The 21,926-nt window shown below is 52.0% G+C and overlaps 1 protein-coding gene across 1 annotated transcript; it reads right to left on the bottom strand.

The window, feature by feature from the left end:
- Positions 1-879: 879 nt before the first annotated feature.
- On the bottom strand, positions 880-20,747 carry LOC144139996 (uncharacterized). Its single transcript, XM_077672213.1, has 4 exons — positions 20,132-20,747; positions 19,135-20,069; positions 18,564-18,659; positions 880-1,068 (listed from the first exon to the last, which is right to left on the bottom strand). Exons 1-4 carry the CDS (start codon positions 20,745-20,747, stop codon positions 880-882), a joined length of 1,836 nt encoding a protein of 611 aa, XP_077528339.1.
- Positions 20,748-21,926: the final 1,179 nt, after the last annotated feature.

Genomic DNA, 21,926 nt, shown 5'->3' with positions numbered 1-21,926 from the left:
AGTTAGCTTCTGCTTCGTTAAACTTGCTATGGGAAGATGAAATGTTGGGGCTTTTACCTATATATGTTAATGTGTTAGGAAGTGGTCGCTACCATATGGGTGTGTGCCCACGTCCCACTCGAGTGATGGAAAGAGAACTGCAGGACCGAGTGCCTAGTCAAGGTATGAATATGTGTTGTGTCCTAGATTATGGTATGTAGGCTGTTTGTTGTTAAAAAGGCATGCTGCCGATGATGTTAGAAACTTCTCAATGAGGCATCCCCGAATATGCGTGCGGGAAGAACCACAAAGGGTGTTATGAGCATTGAGGTCTCCTAATATTAGAAATGGTTCTGGTAACTGGTCTCTCAGAGCCTCAAACTCGGAGTTCGATAGCCCGTGATTAGGACGAATGTAGAGGGAGCATACTGTTATTAACCTGTTGAATATAATTTTGGGAATTGCGACAGCCTCAAGGATAGTGTTCACGTTGATAGGGTGACAGGCATAAGATTTCCGGACAATAATGGCCACACCACCTGAAGACGCAACACCACCATCTCTTTCCTTTCTAAATACCATGTCGCTGTTCGAGAAATTTGTGTGTCTAGAGTTTAAATGCGTTTCCTGAAGACACATCACACATGGTCGATTCGAACGCAATATCTCATATACGTCATCAAGATTTTTAAGGAGGCCTCTACAGTTACTTTGAATAATATTTTCTTGTCCCATTATAGAGATTTAGGACCTACTGGAGCCTGTGTGTATGCGTGTTCATGTGTCTTTCAGAGCTTGTACTTTTGGAGGGGGCTTTATGGCCTTTCTGTTGGCTTGGACGTCGGAGGCCGCTCCTTGCGGTGCGTTGCAGGCAAGAATGGCCCGACGTCCGTCTCGTCTTCAGATGTCGTTGGGGTGCCCGACGAACTTGGCCACCTGGACTTGGCACCCATTCGGGTACCCTTTGTGAGAGCCGTCACCGCCACTGGCGTCGGGAACGCCCCGGCTGGCCGAAGCGGTGGGGCGAAGATGGGAGCCGATGCGGGGGCCCCCTGACCATGTCCTCAGCAGCCTCCTGTCTACTGGAGGCTTGGGAAGGAGAAGCATGAACGGCATCAATCCCGCTGGGAGCGGTTGCCACCACAATCGCTGTGGGCTGAGCAAGCGGTGTGGTCACTGGTTGGGCTGCCTGAGGCAACCTAGGGGGGCAGCAGGGGTGGGAGCAAGTCAGACTCGCTGAACTGGGTCCCTGTGAAAACGAGACGCCGCTCCGCCCCCGGCGAGATGCGTCGGCGTACCTCCCCAAGGGGAAAGAGGCGAACCTCTTCCGTGCCTGTGAGAAGGTGATGTTTTTTGTGACCTTGGGATTATTTTCTTTTGTACTTGGAATTGGTCGCATTTCCTGGAGTAGGCCGCATGTGGGCCCCTGCAGTTTGCACATGTGAGGTTGTCAGAATCACAGTTGTCGGTGGGGTGGTCCTGCACGGCACATTTCGCACAGGTTCTTTTGCCGCGGCAAGAAATTGTACTGTGCCCCAACCACTGGCACTTGAAACAGCGGCGCGGGTTCGGAATGTAAGAACGAATGGAGCATCGAAATAACCCTGCGTTGATATGTTTAGGAAGCGAGGAGCGGTTGAAGGTCAGGATATTGGATTGGAAAAACTTTATTGATGCCTGCAGTGCGCGCTTTCGCGCCTAAACTAAGCCAACGTCGTCCTCGTGCCGGGTGTGTGGCACGGATCCCCGCTTGTCTTTGCCGGCTGGAAGGATTCCTGCCTGGCCAGCGCCTCGAGGGCCTGCTGGGCGGCCCATAGTTGTTGTTATTGGTTGTTGCTCATCGTCGCGGCGGTATGCGTCCTGTTTTAGCCTCGTCTAAATCCTTGATACAATCCCACATGTGTTCAAAGGTGGCCGTTTCCCTGCGGCATGTCTTGCACTTGTCGTTCGGGTGTGACTCCGGATACATTCTGTACAGTAGTGCCGGGCTCGGCAGCGTGCCCGTTTGTAGTTGCCTGAATATAACGGCCGGCGACCTGTTCAGCCTCGTGAAGGGCAGCGGGAGAAGTCTGCGGGTCAGACGGAAGGCCTTGGTCATCTCGTTGTAGTTTGTCATCCTGTCTCGTGTACTAAACCATAGCGGACGGTCGCCGCGGGCGCGGTCGGTTAGTGCTCCCGTCCCGTCCTAGCGTGTGCCCTTTCGTTGCGGTTTGCGTTTCTTCCCGACGCCTCGCCCGCGTGCGCCGGGAACCACTCAATGCGTACCCTTTTGTTTCCTTGCACTTCTTGTAGAATGCGGACCGCTGTCGGTGCGATTCTGCCCTTGGAAAAGTTCCTTACAGCCTGTCTGGAGTCGCTCAGAAAGGTCTGGCAATCCTGGTCTGCTGTGGCCAGAGCGATGGCTATCACCTCAGCCTCTTCGGATTGAGTGCATAACGTGGTGGATTCCATGCGGGTGTTTCCGTCGGCGTCGAACACGGCAGCGGCGAAACCGTTGCGGCCGGTATACTCTGTCGTGTCCACGTATCTGGCCTTGTTTTAGCTGGCGTGTATGTCTGTTAGCGCTTTGGCTCTCGCTCTTCTTCTGCCTTTGTTGAACTCCAGGTTTATATTCTTTGGAATAGGATCTACTCTGAGGTTTCATCGTACGTCGTCGGGAATCGAGCTTTTCGCCCCTTGTTACTCGTGGAAGCCTATGCCGAGGTGTTTCTGGATCGTTCTGCCTGCTTTGGTGGTTGACAGGCTCTCAAGCTGAGCGGTCCTTTGTGCTTCGGCAATTTCGTCCAAGGTGCTATGAACTCCTAGCGGGAGCAGGCGATTCGTGTTGGTCGTCTCGGGTAGTCCCATTGCCGTCTTGTAGGCTCTGCGTATCAGAACATCGATCTTGTTCTCGCTCTTTCTCTATTTGTGCAAGGCCACCACGTAGGCTATGTGGCAGACCACAAACGAGTGCATGAGCCTAGTCTGATTTTCTAATCTCATTCGTCCTTTCCTTGTAGAAACACGTTTGAGAAGTCTGGTGGCGTTCGTCGCCTTCCCAGTGAGTCGCGTGATCGTGTCACCGTTCCTGCCGAGTGACTCTATTGTCATCCCCAGGACTGTGATCTTGTTCACTATCGGTATCGTCGTCCTGTCGCTGGTCTTGATCTTGACCTTTACGTGTTCCCTTTGGTGTGTGATGCTGCGGTTTCTGATCCGTAGGTACAAAAAAAAGCTCCGACTTATTTTGTGAGTATTTGAGCCTGGTGCCTTTGAGGCAGTCTTCGATCGTATCGACATCTGCCTGCAGCGTAGACTCTAGGTGAGCATCGCTGCCTCCGTCTACCCACAGCGTGATGTCATCTGCGTAGATCGTGTACTTAACCTCGTTTATTCTGCTTAGACTTTCCGCTACTCCGATCATCACGAGGTTGAACAGCAGGGGTGAAATGACTGAGCCTTAAGGCATTCCTGTGCTACCTAGGCGTTTCTTTTTCGGCTTAAGATCGCCGGCCCTAAGTTCCGCTGTACTGCCCGTGAGGAAGTCCTTGATGAAGTTCTCTCACCCATGTTGAGTTGGGACACTTGCTTTAGAAAGGCGGAGTGTTTGACTTTGTCAAAAGCACTTTGCAGGTGGAGGCCGAGTATTGCCTTGGCGTCTTAGGTGTCTCCGTGTATGATTTCAAGTTTGAGTTGGAAAATGGCGTCTTGTGTGCTAAGGTGTTGTCGAAAGCCGATGATCGTCTCAGGATACAGCTCCTATCTTTCGAGGTACTCTTGCCACTTGTTTAGCAGGACGTGCTTTAGCACCTTGTCCACTAAGGACGTAAGGGATATTGGGCGGAGGTTGTCCTTGTCAGTGGTTTCCCTGGTTTGGGGATGAGTATCATCTCGACCTTCTTCCATTGTGGTGGTAGTGAGCCGGTTTTCCAGCATTTGTTGCAGTACGCCATTAGTTTCTCCATAGATCGATCTTCTAGATTCTTGAGGGCTTTGCTCGTGATGAGGTCTGGACCGGGTGCCAATCTGCAGTTGTTGAAGTCGTGCAGTGCCGTTCTGACCTCCTCTACTTTGATGTCCCTATCGAGGTGCGCGCTGCATCTGCCCTTGTACGGTCCGTGATTGTCAGTTGGTATCGATGGGAGGTATTTGTCTTGCATTCGCGTCAGGACGGTGTCCGTCCCGCGCGTCTTGACTTCATGGTGCAGGAGGTTTGCTAGTAGGTCTCTAGGTGCGATTTCGTCTTGGTCTCGTCAACGAGGTGCTTGAGTAGGTTCCAAGTTTTGCCGTTGTGTATTTGTCCGTCCGCAGCGTTGCATAGTTCATTCCATTTTTGGATGCATAGTATGCGGCAGTGCTCGTCGATCACTGTGTTGAGCTCTGCCACTTTCTTGCGCAGTTTTCGGTTGAGACGTTGTCCCTTCTATCTGTTGTGGAAGGAGTTCTTGACTTCAATCACGTTGGCGAGTCTGCTATCCATTCTTTCGGTTTCGATGTCCGTCTCGACCTCCTTGGTAGACTTGCAGACGTCTTGGGCGATTTTCTTCGTCCATTAATTGATGTCGTCGGTCTCGTCTTCTTCCGCCCGTTCTTGGTCCTGGTCTCAGGATTTTCTGAATTCCGTCCAATCGATCGAGGTGTATTTCTTCCTGTTGTCGCTCTAATTCCCCTGGGTGGGTATGTTGATCTCTACGATGGCATGGTCACTGTCCAGATCGGTACCGGTGTTGCTCCAGCTAATCGTGATCGGCTCAGTGTTTTTGAATGTCAGAGGTGGTGTCTCTGGATACAGTTTCCGATCCTGGTAGGATGGGCCGCGCCAGTGATGAGGGTGTAGTTCAGCTCAAGCGCGTCTTGTGATAGTATGTTTCGTGGGGATTATCTTCCCCACGGATGATACTTTAAACCTTCAAAAAGGTCGGCATCTGTCTCGGTAAGGTGATTTGGCTCAGTGATCACACCCGGCGAGCTATTCAGGCTGCGGTGGGGTGGGACCTTAATGTCCAGATCGACCATTTTTTCTGACCAAGAAGTGTGGTTGCCTGCTGCTGGTTTTTTACCTCAACAAGGACTTCACCTGTGCGTTGTTTTTTTGGCATTGTAGGTTTTCCCAATTATTCCGTCAAGGTATTTTGTAATCAAAAATGCTGATTGTGAAACAAGACGGCAGGGTGCGTCAAGAGATTCGATAACAAGGAAACGAGAGTAGACGTCTGGCTTTGGGAAGCTAATGCTTGGAAGTGGAGGAAACAAGACCTCGGTGCGGCCCCTGTTCAGGGACAGATCCCGTTTTGGAGGGGGGTTTGATTTTGCCATACAGCATACAAAAAAGCAGGGGAAGGGGGTGATACGAAGAGGGAAAGCCGATCTTCAGTGTTTATTGGCGCCGTGATGAGAGCGACGTGAGGCCGTGCACAGTAGCCCAAGCCCCGCGCTCCGAACCCCTGCGCGTGCCTCTCGCAGTCCCCCTGCCTGCCAACGTGCCACTTTCTTCTCGTCGCCTCTATCATCATCACCATGTTGGCGGTAAATTGCAAATCCACAACATCCTCTGCGCCCACCAAATTCTGATTCGCAAATATGCACAAAAGCAGGCATTTGAACTAGTCAAGTACATTCTCTACTGCGCACTAGCTGAACTTGTCAGGTCCTAGTGTGACCGTTCTTTATACACTTTGATTGTCCAAACATATTGCTGACTCCGTCACTGGGTAGCGCTGTGATCGCAGCAGTTTGCAGCGTGAAAAGTGAACACAATTTCCAACGTCCGAAAATTTCACGCTTTGTCGGGCTGTAGCCTCCCCGTCACTCTCGCCTATTTCAGCGGAAGCCGTGCCGACTCCACAGTGAAGAAGTCGTTTATGAGCGTTGTCAATGGAGTGGTTAGAACGGTCATCTCTGGGTTCCAGTAGCTGGCGTTTCTTTTCTTGTGAGGAGCAGTTAAGATTCCTTGCTGTTTCAAGGTGGCCCTTCGCTACTTTTCCTGCGTGGTCATCGCTCTTGCTTTGCCTCACAGACTTATCGTGGGGTCTTGTGATTTCGTTTGAAGAAAGACGTCGAGGTTACCTATAAGGTATTGAAAGGGCATTCTCCCGGTCGTCGGCCATAGAGACTGTTGTGGACTCATCGCACTTCTACGTCATGGCGCACTTTCAGCAACCTAATTGAATCTTTGAACTTGCGCGATGCATCTTCATCGGGATGCGAGTTCGGAGAGTTCTTGAGACCAGCAGCGCTAACCTCCCGAAACCGCCAAAAAGAGCACGAGAGGTCTCCATTCTCATGCGTGTCCGTGCGGAGAACACAAACCAGCCTACCGCCTTTGCTTCTATTGCCCTCTTTTAAAGATAACGGTCCATTTAAGGTCCATCCTAAGCTTGTATTGACAGCGACCAAAGCAGCATTCGTCTCTTTGAACTGTACTTGGCTCCTTTTTGGCGCGAAGTCCCAGATCTGGTCTTACCCAACGAGAAGGCTAACTCCTTGTCTGAACTTCATGCCCGGAAAAGCAATAATGTCAGCCAGTGGCTTCCCCTCGGCGACCAGGCGTTGCTGAAGCGTGTTGCCCTTCGGTGCTTCATCGACGTCTTCACAAACGAAAGGCACGACGATGGCTTCAACCTCTGCAGACATGCTGTCATGTTGACTGCGAAGGGTCGCTCTGACAACATTAAACTTCTTTGGACCTCCAGATCGGCCGAAAGCACTGATGGCCAGGTCGACTTCGCCAATTGCAGCTAACTTGAGCTTAGAGGCAACGTCTTGTCGTAATAAAGTCGGCTGGCTGCCATTATCAGAAACTCCACGTACGTAGCAGCAATGGGACGCAGTCGTCATCTATGCCCTAAACGTCTGTAGTAGGGTAGGACGTCGTTGAGGAGTCGCGCGACGGCTGATTTGCGTGTGGCGATGTGCATCGCTGCCTGTCGCGTTTTTCCAGCCGATTCCGACGAAGGTCTCTTAGCGCTGCGGTAGCTGCACATCATGGTGGCATGTCGGCACTTACATGATTGACATTGAACATTCCTTCGGCAAGTTCGTACGAGATGTCCCTTTCCGGAGCATCTGAAGCATCGGCCGTCACTTGACAGACGAGTTCGCTTGTCAGTCAAGTCAATGTCGCCAGAACATTCTTCAGTCCAGTGATCCGTAGCGGCGCAGAAGAAACAAGCACAGGTCTTTGCCTTGTTGTGGAGAACCGAAGCGGCCGAAATATACGGCTGCTTCTTAGATCCACGTTCGGCGTCATGACTTCGCGGTGGCTTGCTGATTTGACAGGTTCTTTCTCGGAACTCTACTTCCACTCGCAGAAAAGACAGCAGATGTTCAATCTCCTGTTCCGACGAATCTCGACTGCACGTAGAAGATGTGCTCGCACAAGGCTCTGTCGTTTCAAGTAGTCCACGACAATGTCTCTAGGTATGACCTTCAAAAGTACTTCACTCAGCCTGGCCGCGTATGATGACGTGCCGATTCCCAGGCTTTCTAGTCCTCTCCGGTTCACCTGCACGGCATCGTAAAGCTTCCGCAAAGCGGCCACGTTACTAGATAAATCGACAGGCCTGAGCATCCGCAGGGTTTCTAAGTGCTTTTACTCAATCAGCTTTACGTTTCCAAAACCATTTTTAGGATATCTAGGGCATCTGAGTACGAGGACTCGGTAATTTGAATGCCGGCAACGGCTTCCGCAGCAGCTCCGTCGAGAAGCGAAACTAAGTAGTGGAAGCGGTCGGTGTTGGACAGCCTGCGGTTCTCATGGACCGAATGTCTGAACATTTCCCAAAAGGGTTGCCACCACGTTATAGCTCCGTCGAAGCGCAACAGTTGGATCTTCGGGAGACGTGCTCCAAACTCACGAGTAGATGGCATGGGTTGTCCGGTAGACGTCGCAGCCCGGCGGTCTCCGTTGGCGCCTTCCAATGAAGGAGCAGTCTGGAGCGTCGAAGATGACCTCAACGCCCCCATATGATGCTCGAGTAAAACCAGTGCGCTGGTCGCTGCGTCGTCATACTCCATGACCGAAGCGTAGTCTTCCACGGCCTGTTCATCGGTCAGGTGGGCTTCGAGCTCGCGTTGAGCGCAGACAATGCTGAATTGCTTGCTCGGAGACGTCCGTGAATGAGACGAAGGGCGGAAAGGTCCGACTGCTGAGGCTGTAGCAGCTGGTCCACCTCGCTGATGATCTTCGTGTTCATAGCCCGCCTTGATGCGCGCTTGTTCTTGATCCGTTCCTTGCCGGTCGTAGCTGAAGAAAGGCGTACCCAGTTCGTCAGGAGAAGGCTCGCCGCAACGCTGGATTGCTTCCCGTGTTTTCGGAACCAATGATACGAAGAGGGAAAGCCGATCTTCAGCGTTTATTGGCGCCGTGAAGAGAGCGACGCGAGGCCGTGCACAGTAGCCCAAGCGCCGCGCTCCGAACCCCTGCGCGTGCCTCTCGCAGTCCCCCTGCCTGCCAACATGCGACTTTCTTATCGTCGCCTCTATCATCATCACCACGTTGGCGGTAAATTACAAATCCGCAATAGGGGGTACTTTCTTCGTTCGAGTTACCCTGATACCGAGAGAGGGCCCGGAACTCCCTGCCTGGTAAACAGACACGGAGCTCATCCACCGGAGCTTGACGTGGGTTCCGAAGCCCACCATTTGAGATTTCTACGCTTCGCCTTAAAACACATCACCACGCTAGGTTACCGCTTATGTTGGGGGCTTGGGGTCCGTGGTGTCGCCGATACTGTCACCAATATTACTGAAGGTTATGAACACGTCTGTAGTATGGGTTTTGTGAAAGAGCTGCAAAGAGATGATGTCATGAATCAAGGTCAATCCCCGCAATGACGCTCCAGAGGAGGAGCAAGAAGAAGAAAAAGTTAGACGGGATATCGAGCAGTCAGAATGCTAAAACGTCTGTTCAGTAAGTCCCCACCTTTTTTTCCATGTAATTAACCACTCCTTCCGTCATTCGTGGGTCCCACCTGAGTGGCGGCCGGCAAAGATTGTTCCCCTACTTAAACACAAAAAGTCGGTGTTCGCGATAGATAATATTCGGCCTATATCCCTCACTTCCAATGTGGTAAAATTGGTAGAAAGAATTCTGCTCAGTAAAATTGAAAATATCTTAGAATGCGAAAACACCTTGAGACTCAAACAGGTAGGTTTCAGGCAGGGCTGTTCTATATGGTCTGCTCATATTGATCTGGACAGCCGCATTCAGTTGGCACGCTCACGAAAAGAAGTTGCAGTGTTAGTTACCTTGGATGTCGCTGAAGCGTTGAATATAGAATTCTTTTTGACGCGCTTAAGCGTTTTTCTTTCCCAAACTACATCATATCATTAATGGGTAATTTTCTGTCAGGTAGAAAATTCTTTTGTTGTCAGCAGGCCTCTCCTCTCCAGTATACACTCAAACTCAAAGTGTTCCCAGGGCTCTGTTTTGTCCCCCGTGCTTTTTAATATTTTCATGAGCTCCATTTCTATAAGTTCCGACGTTCAGGTGTATGTTTATGCTGACGACATTGCTTTTTTCGCGACAGGCAAGGACATCCACATGATGTATGTACGCCTGTAAGCCTATCTATGCGCGTTAGAGACTTGGCTGGATGGCCTCTGCTTCACCCTAAATGCGCACAAATGTGCTCTCGTTGTCTTTCCGGCGGGGGGCCCAGTCACCTTTTCTCTCAGCTACCGCCAACAAACCGTTCCCCAGGTCGATTCTTTAAAATACCTGGGAATAATATACGAGTACAATCTGAATTGGCGCCCTCACATTGATTATATTTCTACCAAAGGAGCACGGTCTGTCTCTGTTTTGATAAGCTTAAATAATACGAGATTTGGTGTGCGCCGTGACACTCTATTAATGATCTACTGAATGTACACCCGGTCAATTAAAAATTTGGATGTGTGCTTTTTTTCAGAAGCCCTCTGTACAAACTTCGACAGCAAGTAATGCTGGAACGGCAAGCCCGAAGACTATGCCTGGGTCTCGCCCGATATGTACCGATCAAAGGCTTGTATATGGAACCCAGAATTCCCCCATTACTTTCCCGCATGCACCCCCTCACTGTTCACGCATTCATAAGAGTAATGGCGGCACCCATATCCAGACCGCAAACTGCCTTCGTAACATGGTCTTCGCTGTTTTTCACCAGTAGATGGCCCCGATTCAAACGCACGCAGGTTATAGTTGTACAGTCCTTACTAGATCCTTTACATGTGGCTCTTTCGTCTGTCCCTGTTCCTAATCATTCAGTATCATCTTTAGAGGTTGCCCTTGATGAAATTGTTCCCACGAATTGTAAATTATTCCCATTGAGTATTTTATCAGGCCTTCAGCAGGATCACCTTACCGGTTTCTCCTCCCATGTAATCATTGCAACCGACGCCTCTGGGCGGAGTGAGAAGGCAGGAGTGGGCATTTTTTCTCCCGGTTCGGATTGGACCTTTTCCCTCCGATTGCGATTGTTCTGGCCCTTAGAAAGCTGCACTCTGCTACACAACACGCAATTGTGCTTACAAATTCTCTTTCTGTTTGCACTGCCCTATCATGCTCAAAGTAATCTCCCCTGCGTCGGGCCCTTGGGTATTTACTGCCTCCGTCTTTACAAAAACATCGTTTGGTGTGGGTGCCTGGACACGCAGGCATCTGGCTCAACGAAGCGGCCGACATTCTGGCGGGCATTCAATTGGATGGCCTGGTGATGGAGGTTCTACCGCCCATAAATTTTGTCACCTCGGCACGCTTTCGAAGATTAGGCCTGCTACAAAGCCTGGCGGAATCTGCGTACGCACGTTCTGACCTCGAGCACCTCCGGCACTCATGGAAGTGCCGGAAGAGTCGGTGATGCGCTTGTGAAGTTACCCTCACCAGCTTTCGGTGTGGTGTCCCAAATTTAAATTATTACTTGTACCGCTGCAATCTGGCCCCTTCACCATTCTGTGCAGTTTGTAACGAATTTGAAACAGCTGAACATTTTTTGCTCTCCTGACGATGGTACTCCTCCATGCGAAAAAGATACTTAGGAACCAGCTTTAACCAAGTGGCCTTCCCACTGTCTGTTCCTCAAATCTTATCGTTCGGGGCGAAGGCACTGGGTTTTAGCCGCGCAGATCTCTGCTCCACCGTGCACTTATTCATCTCGGAATCTGGCCGTCTCCCGTGCTAGCCCCAGGCCATGCCGGGCTTCCCTCAAAAAGATTCCTGCGTGTATGCTCACTCCTAACAGTGACTTCCCGCCCACTGCCTCTCCTTCACCAACTTCCCTCCTTGTTTTATTTCTCTACATACTTTTTATATTTTCTTTCATTTATTTTTTTAATTTTATGTCGGTTTCAACACTTCCTGATGCTACGTCTTATGTTCTGCATTTTTTCTGTATATATTTCCCGAATATTTTATTTCATTGCTTAAATGTGTTTCTTTAATTACTTTCTAATTTCTCTCTGTGAGCCCCCCTTTCCCGTCCAATCCGCCTGAGTGGGTATGAGCCATTTCTTTTGGCACCACTACCACCAGGGGCGGAGGAAGACACCGGGCTCCCGAAGAGCGAAGCCAAAGGTGACGCCACCCGAGGTACCGACGTCGCCACATAAAACTGGGTGATAGCGGGTCGACAACGCTTCGGCTCCGGTCTCCCGACGTTCCGCCAACCCACGACTTGGCGGCTCCACTGGCGAGGGGCGCGCCTCTTCAGTCAGCGGCCCCGACAACGGCAATGCTCACGTCCTCCGGAATCCCAGCCGGGGCTACACTGGTCGTACAACATCGAGACGAGAGCATCTGGGTACCAGCTCTTCGCGGCCACGCTTCGATTTCCTTACGTCAACACCTGGGAAGTACATAAACCTCAGCGCTGGTGTAACTTCCTTCTAAGACATTCTTAAGCTTTTAAGGCAGGGGTATGTCAGGACATTGTGTATTTCATTGTCGAAAGTTCGATAGCTTTTTCGTGTGTGGTTTTAACTCGGGTGTGTTTGCTTCGAGCTTTGCTGTGTCATAAAGGTCTATTGTTAAGCCTTCCCTTGTTTCCCGTTTCCTTCTTCTCTGCCGACCGAGACGCGTGACAGATGCTCAACTAAATACAGGAGTACGGAGTCGACCAGATTTAGGGGAATCTCCAAGGTGAAGTACGTTTCTGGGAGAGGGAATTTGTAGCCTTACGGCTGCATTGAAGCGCACGTCAAATTTTTCTTCGCAGAAAGGCGCAGGTTTCTACCGTAGGGCTTCTTAGTAAGTATACTAGAGAGGAAGCTGCACCTGGCTATTCATGCCGTAGTGAGAGGTTATGGGAAGACCCCAGCTTGTGGCTTGGCATTGGCATGACAATTGTATTTTTAAGCGGTTTTTGAGATCAGATTTATGAGCTATGCACAACACGTCTACGAGCTACGAGGTAGCCGAAATCATTCCAGTTCTGTAGTAGCCGTGAGCCGTGGCAACTGCGTGTTCGGTGAAAAACCAGACGGTGCGTGATCGTACCTGCCGTTGTTCATGCCGGAGTCGAAGGAAGTATGACTGAGATGGTAATATGCTGCTGCGAGAGCTGTAGCTGACGAAAAAAACGAAACCAAACTTACGTTGGCGAAGGCAAGATACGACAGAAATGGGCGCCTGTATCAGTCCTATCTTGTATTCATCAACGCCACGTTTTCAAGTGTGAACTAACTCGCTCAGAAACAAGTTTTGTTAAACTGCAGCTGACGGTCAGTGCACCATGCACCACGAAAGCGACGCTTTCATAGGCACGCTCTCAAGCATTTCCAAGCCCTTCAAATATCTTAATATTTCAAATAATGGTAAAATAACAAAATGCAGTCCATCAAGAGTTTACCCTAAATATTAACATTGTTGTTACCTACCACATTGGCCTCAGAATAGCCACAACCACGCTTGTCTATCACGAGTTTGCCCCAAAATATTAACATTGTTGTTAACTACCACATTGGCCTCAGAATAGCCACAACCACGCTTCACCACACTGTACAATTTACACTGATTCGTCGGCAGCTGTTCGAGAGAGGAACTTTTGCTAGAAATCCAGGACATAATGGACACTTATCCATGTCGTGTTTGCGTGTCATGGCGCCAACGGAACAGCCACCCCGCAATGCAGGCTGCAGATGCTGGAACACACCCCGTGCGTGTGCAGTATCCAGCTCCTCTTGCACCTTCGTCAAACGGTGTTCGCTTTGCCAGTGCAAAAGAACGTCTACGACGCACCGCGTGCGCTCTCATACCCCCGCGCGCTACGGATCTCCCTGGCGAGTTGTCTCGCCAAGATCAGGTCCTGCTGAGACGTCTTCGCCTGGGAGTCGCCCTCACGCCAGCTGTGACGAGGTTCTGGCCACCTCAATACCATGCGCCGTTCAAATCCACCTGCCACGTTTGCCCCGCTCCAGTTGACCAGGCTACAGCAGAGCACCTGGTGTGGAGATGCCCTGCTCTGCGAAGCCGACGCGCTGTGCACATCGCCACCTGCGGCCCGCGCCCCGGACGTCCGCCAGATTTCATGGCGTCGATACAAGAGCCACGTCATGGCCCCCAGCACCGATTCCTTCGGGAATTTGGGGTGTATCTGTACATTTAATTTCCCCTTATGCTGCATAGAAAACTTCAGCAATAAAAAATATACAGCCACTAAAACGTTTCAATCTAAGCCAATGACGAAACTAAGCCGAGCTCACGGTATAATGGCGGCTCATGATGACACAAACAGCCTTGATATGAGCCGCATTAACGCTAGCGCCAGATTCCTCTCTAGTGTATACAGTGAGAAACTCTATGGTTTCTATGAACGACTAGTTCGATGCCGTCAAAATAGCACCCGCCAAAACCGCTATTGAAGTTGCGGTCGTGCGAAAAAATTATTGATGGTGACGATGATGTACACGATGGTGCTGTTGTTGCGTGTAGGGAGAACATATCACACGAATCATGGAATTTGAACGTTTATTTACATGAGATGAAGTATTTACAGGCGGCCACAACGGAGCCAGTGCTGGCTGTCCCCGACACAGCTTTTGTCAAGTGATAGTAGAGAAGACAGCGGTTCGCCCTGCTACACCCTTCTTCCTCTTGCCGTAACATGGCCCGCTCATCGTCGGCGACTGTGCGGGTTGAAGGCACTACTGAGGAACAGTACCCAAGGTAATGGCTCTGCTATGGACGTTCTTATAATCCTTGTTTTCCATTAACTCATGATGATGATTGCTCCCAAGGCACATAGTCTTTTTTTTCCCACAGCATATTCCCTCCCGCGACAATGAGGCCGACGCAAAAACGCAGAGAATTCTTGTGGAAGAAACAGTTCAAAGAAATATAATAAGGATTCTTTCCGCAGTCTGGCTTAATTACGGTATGCCGGTCAGTCAGAGATTGTCAACCGTTTTCTTCTCCAACGCTGCTTCGAGTGCCGATGTCGCGTCCTTGAGCACCGGTGATGAAGGTACAACACTCTGTTGTGTTACATGGGAGAAATATCGAACTGTCGTGCATCTGGCTAGTTTCTGATGACGTAGTTGTAATTGGGCTTGCGACTGAATTTTTTATATGTGAACGAACTAGCTCCCTTTCGCCAGACGAAATAAGTTGGTAGTTTACGGGAATGTTCAACTGTGCTGATATCAATGTGTATTTTTGGCAGTCTCCCTTTTTTACTTGGCTTGCGTTGAAGTCCTGGTCTCTCGCATCGGTTCACGCGCATTGTTACGGAGTCACTGTTCATAATCAAAGGCATTGAAACACCTATGTTGTGATGATTGGGTACGGGCGCACGACGTTGTGCTGAGGGTTCTTCACTCTTTTTTGCGGCTGTGCACAATCAAACCGTGGCAATAGCATGACCCCTGTGGCAGCGCTGAAGTCGCGTGCCAACAGTGGGGTGGTTTCTGCAACTGTCTTTGATATGCGTGGTGCGTACTTGAATCCGGATACCTCAATAATACAAGTTTTAAAGGCAATCTTCGGGTTCCACGATGCTTGGTCACGTGTGACTTGGAGAGCGGTTTCAGAAGGTCTCCATATAAGATTGTACTTGGCGACTTTCTGTGTGATGATATCTGTTGCTGTCACGCTCATCTTCGAAATCTTCCCACTGAGCACCGACTTAGCGCAAAAGATCATGCATAAGTATTCGTCTGACTTTTCGTAGTCTTTTTCAAAGTCGTCGTAGTTCAGGAGATATTTATATACGTCAACCGTATTCATGTCGCTAAGTACTGTGGTAGGATATTCAAGCAGGATTTCTAGGGTACCTATTCTTCAAGTTGGTGAATTTACAGTGCATTCTGCCGTTTTCGCGAGTTTCGATACTTCTGCTCGGAGAGTGTTCCTGAGCGCTTTCACATGTCCGACGACCTCGCTGTTCTCGGTAGGCTCAATGTTGACAGGGAGGGTGGTCTGGCCACAGTGCTGCTGCTAGACATCTCCGGTTTCAAGGCAGTCGGTGCGACGTGTCGAGCAGAAAGGAATGGCGGGAGGTATTTGAGAGCAAGGCCTCCATTATCAGGATATTCAAGAAATTTCCAGGCCTATCCTGCTTCGAAGTCGTTCTGCGCCGTCATAACGAGTTCACTTGGTTTCACGGCACCAGTATATTGAGGAACAAGACAAGAGGACGTGGCTGTTCTAGAAACGCTCTTTTATTCCTATTCCTCCACTAACTCGTGATGGTGATTCCCCCGGGCACACCGTCTTTTTTCCTTTTCCGCAACAGCGACAATATATGTTCGGGTGCAATGAGGACGCGAATGGGAGGAGGGAAGACTGGGGAAGTTCTTGCCGCCACGGCGGACCCTGTAGAGCTAAGTAACCAGCGGTCGCAGAACAGCGATGGCGCCGATGCAGCGATACAGCATCCAGTTATAGTCACACCGAATTAAGGCCAGTGTAAGCCCGGAGAACTGTGCACAGGATCGGTATTGTCGTCGCATTGGGTTGCTGTTGGTAACGTTGGAAGGTCCTAGCTGGTCGTCGACTGAGGAAAGAAGACTGTCACGCCCATGGCTCAAATGTGCCGACGTGAACCAAGAGGCATCGAACGATCGCTTCAGGAGTTGGGACCAGTCCAGGATAGAGGAGTAACCAGCACCTCCCCCCCAAACTGTTACGTAGCAGAATTAGAGAGGGCACAAACCATGTAGCGATGAAGCGATCTATGTATATTATGAGACGAACTATCTTCAAGTGGCCAAAAAGAGCCTGTGCTTTCTGCCGCCGAACACAGCTTACTACACATCGATCATCGAGACCCCACCGGTATGCGGTACTGCCTTTTTTTAAATGCAGAGCATTTCTTTAACTCACGATGTCACCCGGCGTTGTCGGCGTTGGCGTGTCTCTGCGTCCGCAACAGCCGTTACAGGTGCGCTCTCTCCCCCACTCCTCCTCTCCCGCATCACGCTACCCTCCTCGCTCTGAACAACAGGTCCGCACCCCTCCCCCTACTCTATATAAAAAAATACTTACCGGCGCCTGGTTTCGATCCCACGACCCTGCGGGCAGAACGCAAGGTACATGGTGCTCTACCCACTGCGCCACAAAGCCGACACAGAATGGAAGGCTACGAACGCGCCTTATATCCTTGACTCCTTCAAACTACGTCAAGAAGCTGCTGATACAACGCATTCACTACCACCAACTCCCCAAACACTAAACGTTAACGAAATACACCCAACCCTATGCGACGCATTTACTCGAGTCCCCCTCGCGGGGAGATGGGCCCTTTTTCGTCCTGCCGTGAAAAGAATACGATAATAAAAGGTCAAATCTAGCAGTCGTCTGTGAAGGAAAGTTTGACATCCACCTAAATGCAGCCATACGGCTACAAAGGAAAGCTATACAGCTTTCTCAGAAACTTCGCAGTTGAAGAAAAATTTGTCCTGGTCCAGGATAGAATTTTTCTTCAACTGCTAAGTTTCCGAGAAAGCTGTATAGCTTTCCTTTGTAGCCGTATGGATGCATTTAGGTGGATGTCAAACTTTCCTTCACAAAAAACGTACTCCACCTTGGGGAGTTCCCCTAAATCTGGTCGATTAACTCTAGCAGTCGTATACGCACATCACTCGCGAAACGACCGTAAACCAACAGGACTATTCGTGGCGATAGGGCTTCATAACGCAACACATTGGAGTATAGGAACAAGCCTGCCATGTCAAAAAGCTGCGACGACAAAACAAAACTACGAAAGCAAGGGTGCTTATGAAAAATATTGCTAATTTGATGCACAATTAGCGCCCGGTGCAAAATATGTGTTAAGGGGAGGGGGGAGAGAGAGAGAGAGAAAGACTTTATTTATGGCCAGCAGGGAGAGGGAGGTCGGGATGCGGAGAGCCTCCACATCCCACCCACGTTCACGACGTCTTCGGGACTAGGCCCCGCCGGCGTCGGCGTGAGCGGTGCGCGAAGGGTACTCAGGAGTTCGTCCCTTTCCCCCCGTCTGCGACTCGCTCCGCTTCTGCCTGGCGATAGCAGCCTCGAGCTGCTGGACGGCTAGAGTTTGTGCGGCCAGGTCCGTCGAATATACGGCACTGGTTATGGTGTCCGGCAGCCGGACGTAGAGGTTGGCAGCTTCCACCGGGTGCACTGCACAGTCCCACAGGATGTGGGGCAGAGTTGCGCGATGTTGCCCGCACACACTACAGACGTCACTGGCGTACACGTCCGGGCACACGTGACGCGCGAGCTCCGGCGTGATCACTGACTGTGTTTGTAGTTGGCGTAGTAGCACTGCCTGCTGTCGTGTTAGTTCCGGATGGGGCGCCGGAGCGGTGCGCCGGCTGAGCCGGTACAACTCCAGCATCTCCCCGTACGTGAGGAGCGGCTCCGGGTCCCACTCCACGTCGTCGTTGTCGTCTTCGTCGTCGTTGTCTGCGTGTTGGCCTCGCTCTGTCGCGGAGCTCGGCAGTGGGGAAGAGACCGCCGCCGTGCGGTTGGTCAGTCCTCGCGCGGCTGCGTCCGCCGTCTCGCTGCGGTTGGGGAGACCGTCGCCCACGTTGCCTCTGATGTTGGTGTGCGCCGGGAACCACCGAAGGTGGGTGGCCGGCACCACTCCACTGATCACCGCACTGCACTTCACCGCGCGAACGGCACTTTCACATACGTTGTTCTTGGCGTAGTTCGCGATGGCCGACCGGGAGTCACTAAGCACTGTGGCGCACTGCGGATCCGTCAGCGCCAGCGCGATCGCCGTCTCCTCCGCCTGGCTGGCGGACGGCACGCGGACTCTGCAGGCGCTGTATATTTCTCCCGTGGTAGCGCGGACTGCCACCGCTACGTAGGCGTCGGGTCGGTCGGTGTACCGGGCGGCGTCCACGTACAGGGCGCCCGTGTCGTTGGCGTGCGTTGCGGCGAGAGCGCGGGCCCTCGCCTCTCTGCAGCCACGGTTGCGGTCGGGGTGGACGTTGCGGGGCAGCGGGAGGATCCGGAGTCGCCCCATCACCTCCGGCTGGAGCTGCTGCCGCTGCTGTTGCTGCGCTGTCTCGTTCTGCGGCGACGACGTGCCCGCCATCCCGAGGCGTTCCAGGATACGCCTGCCCGAGCTCGTGGTGGCAAAGCGTTCGAGTCGCGCCGTTCGTTGGGCCTCGCTGATCTCCTCGAGGGTGTTGTGCACCCCTAGCTCGAGCAGCCGGGCCGTGCTGGTGCTATTTAGCAAGCCCAGGGCAGTCCTGTACACCTTGCGGATGCCCGCGTTGATGCGGTCCCTCTCCTGGCGCAGCCAGAAGTGGAACGCCCCGACGTAGGCGACGTGGCTCATCGCGAAGGACTGGAGCAGGCGGAGGAGGCTAGCCTCCTTCATTTCGTTGTGCCGCGTCGATCGACACCCTCCGAATGAGTCGGGCCGCCGCGCCGATCTTGGTGACGAGGCCGTCCACCGCGGTGTTGTTGCTTCTGCTGGCCTCGATGTGCATGCCGAGGACCCGGAGAGTGGTAACCCTGGGGATGACTGTGCCGTCCCTCGTTCGTATGTGGATGTTTGCCGATTCTTCTGCCTCTTTCTTGCGGTACCTGCCCGGCGGTGGGACGATCAACAGCTCCGACATCTGCGGCGAGCACCGCAGTCCCGTGCCGATCAGCTGGTCTTCGATGGCGTTCACCGCTGTCTGCAACGCGTCCTCGATGTGGCCGTTGCTGCCCCCGGGGACCCACAGCGTGATGTCATCCGCGTAGATGGTGTGGCGGACCTGCGGGATCTCCGAGAGCCTGCGCGCCACGCCTATCAGGACTAGGTTGAAGAGCAGTGGTGATATCACCGAGCCCTTGGGGGTTCCCGTGCTCCCTAGCTTCTTGGGCGGCAGCTGCAGGTCGCCCGCGTGTATTGTGATGGTTCGTTCTGAAAGAAAGTCCCGAATATATTCATAGGACCTTCTGCCCATGCCGAGGCTGCTGACCTGCGCGAGGATGGCGGAGTGCTTGACTTTGTCACACGCACTCTGCAGGTCCAGCCCCAGCACGGCCCTGTTGTCGTGGGTGCGTACGGACGCGTCCAGAATGTCGTGTTGTAACTGAATCATTGCGTCTTCTGTGCTCAGTCTCTCCCGGAAGCCGAGCATGGTGTCCGGGTAGAGTCTCTCCGATTCTAGGTATCGTTGCCACCTGTCGTTCAGTATGTGTTCTAAGATCTTCCCCACGCATGACGTTAGGGAGATTGGGCGCAGGTTTTCTATGCTCGGCGGTTTGCCCGGCGTCGGAATGAGTACCGTCTTTGACGTCTTCCACTGCTTCGGTAGCGTTCCAGAACGCCAACAGCGGTTGAAGTATGTGGTCAAGGACGCGATGGCTCCGTCTCCGAGGTTTCGTAGGGCCTTGTTCGTTATCCCGTCCGGTCCAGCCGCCGACTTGCAATTGATGATCTGGAGCACAGCCCGGACCCCCCACTCCTCGATGTAGCGGTCGAGAGCGGGGTTGTCCACGCCCGCGTATTCGCCGTGTCGTTCAACGGGGGTGCTTGGGAGGTACTTGGTATCTATGCGGTTTTTCGTCTCTTCTTCTCCCAGCGCTTTGGTTGCCGCTTGTATGACCTGCGCGAGGCGGTGTTGCTGGTAGCCCTTGGTGCCGGTCTCGTCCAGGAGGTGGCGGAGTAACTTCCACGTTCTCCCCTTGTGGAGTTGGCCGTCCGCTTCGTTGCACACCGCGTGCCAGCGTTGGTGCAGAGCTCCCTGCTGTACTTCTCGATTTCACGGCCGAGCGCCGCTATTCTCTTGCAGAGGCGGTGGTTGTTGCGCCTTCCCCGCCACCTCTGCTGCATCGACCGGCGGGCTTCCAGCTTGTGCGCCAGGCGGTTATCCATGCCGGGGCAGTCCTCGTCTACGTCGTGTTCCGTCGTCGCGTCCTTCGCTAGGTGAACGACGTCGCTGGTCCAGTTCTCAATGTCTGTGATGTCTCGTGCGGGCCCTTCTTCGACTCGCGCGCGGAAGAGATTCCAATCCGTAATCTTTTGTCGGCGGCGATCGCGCTCGTCTCGGTGTCGTGCGGACGTCGGCAGCTCGATCTCTATCACGAAGTGGTCGCTGCCCAGGTTCTGGCCCGTGTTTCGCCACTTTACGCCTCCTTTGGTTGTGTTGGCCGCGCGGACGAACGTGAGGTCCGGGTTCGTGTCCCTGGTCACCGACGTGCCGATTCGGGTGGGAGCCGAGGGGTCCGTGTGTAAGGTGAACCCTGCGTCGGCCGCCTCGTCTAGTAGTTCCCTGCCCTTGAGCGTTGTGGGGGTGTATCCGAGCTCCTTGTGAGGAGCGTTAAATGCTGCGCAGATCGCTATCGTGTCTCTCGGTGCCGCCGCCAGCGTCTTGTGTAGCATGGTGCGGAACTTTTGCTGCTGGTGCTCGGGATTGCTGTATACGTTCATCAGGAGGATGGATTCCTTCTTCTTCTTTCCCAGCACCACCTCGCGCCTCGTCAAATACTGCTTTCACAAGTATTGGGGAATTCATGACAGATTTTTTTTCGGATTTACCAATTGCCTTCCGAGCACTACGGGATGTTGCTACACCATTGGTGACAATGACAAATTACATGCTTCTTTCGCTGCTCTTATCGCCACTTGGACAAATTAGTCGGACAAGCGTGCTGCTGACCCTTTCAGAATTTTTGCAAAGTAAAAAGATAAATTCTAGCGCTAGTGTGCATTTGGAGCCTAACGTGGCGTGGCTTTATAGCGATAATATTTTGATTTCAGTTGTTACTTTCCTCTGAGTGTTGTTCTTACTCTTGCTCTGTCCATAGAAGGGTTTCTCAGCCAATCTTTGAGTGAATTTACCTGCAGAAGACAACTGCAGCGCTGCTGGCTAATACCGCGAAAACTTGCAAAAACGAACCAATGGTAACAGGAAGAGATATGCGAAATGGCCGAAAGTCATTGGTCAGTTCAAAATTGGGAAACCGAACATTCGCAAAGCAATACTTTTCCCACCTGTGCACGAGTGGCATACCCGAGGCGACAATGTGCAGTTGTATACTCGGGCCGCATTATTGAAAAGCTGATCTATGTGGAAAACGTGCACACCAACAACCCTGTAAAGGCGCCTGGAAAGCTGTAAACGCCATCTACAAAGATCACCCATGCGACGTCACTTGAATTCACCCACGTGACTAAAAGGAGTGACACCAGAGAAAAGTGAAATGCACTTAACCACAGCGTTTATTATTTCAAAGAGATAATCTTTGCTCAGGTTAATCAATCCATGATTCATAAACGGTGGTTGGTTAAGTTGTATTGGTGAAGCCACGGCCGCTCGATGGACCTAGTTTCCATCGAGCGGCCGTGGTGAAGCACATGAGTGAAAACTTTATTTATAAAATTAGGGGTAAGTCTAACGCGGTGTTAGACGATCTCACTTTTCCTCTGTCTCTGCCGCTGCCGACGCTGGAGACGAAATAGGCGGAAGAGATAGAGAAGTGAGATGCCATGCGTTGTTGCGACCTTAAATTTTTATAACTAGTAGCGCATCCGCAAGGCGCTCCCACGGCCGCTACATGT

This window comes from Haemaphysalis longicornis, unplaced genomic scaffold (genome assembly GCF_048455015.1).
Source record: "Haemaphysalis longicornis isolate Haplotype H1 unplaced genomic scaffold, Haemaphysalis longicornis Haplotype H1 scaffold_5, whole genome shotgun sequence".
Lineage (NCBI taxonomy): Eukaryota > Metazoa > Arthropoda > Arachnida > Ixodida > Ixodidae > Haemaphysalis > Haemaphysalis longicornis.
This window is presented reverse-complemented; position numbering and strand designations above follow the sequence as displayed.

Coding starts and splice junctions, on each gene's coding strand:
- LOC144139996 (XM_077672213.1), bottom strand. CDS start 20,747: ATGCTACACAAGACGCTGGCGGCGGCACCGAGAGACACGATAGCGATC. Junction 20,070..20,131: donor GAGAATAGCGGCGCTCGGCC/GTGAAATCGAGA, acceptor TGTGCAACGAAG/CGGACGGCCAACTCCACAAG. Junction 18,660..19,134: donor GGCTCTCGGAGATCCCGCAG/GTCCGCCACACC, acceptor TGGCTGCGCCAG/GAGAGGGACCGCATCAACGC.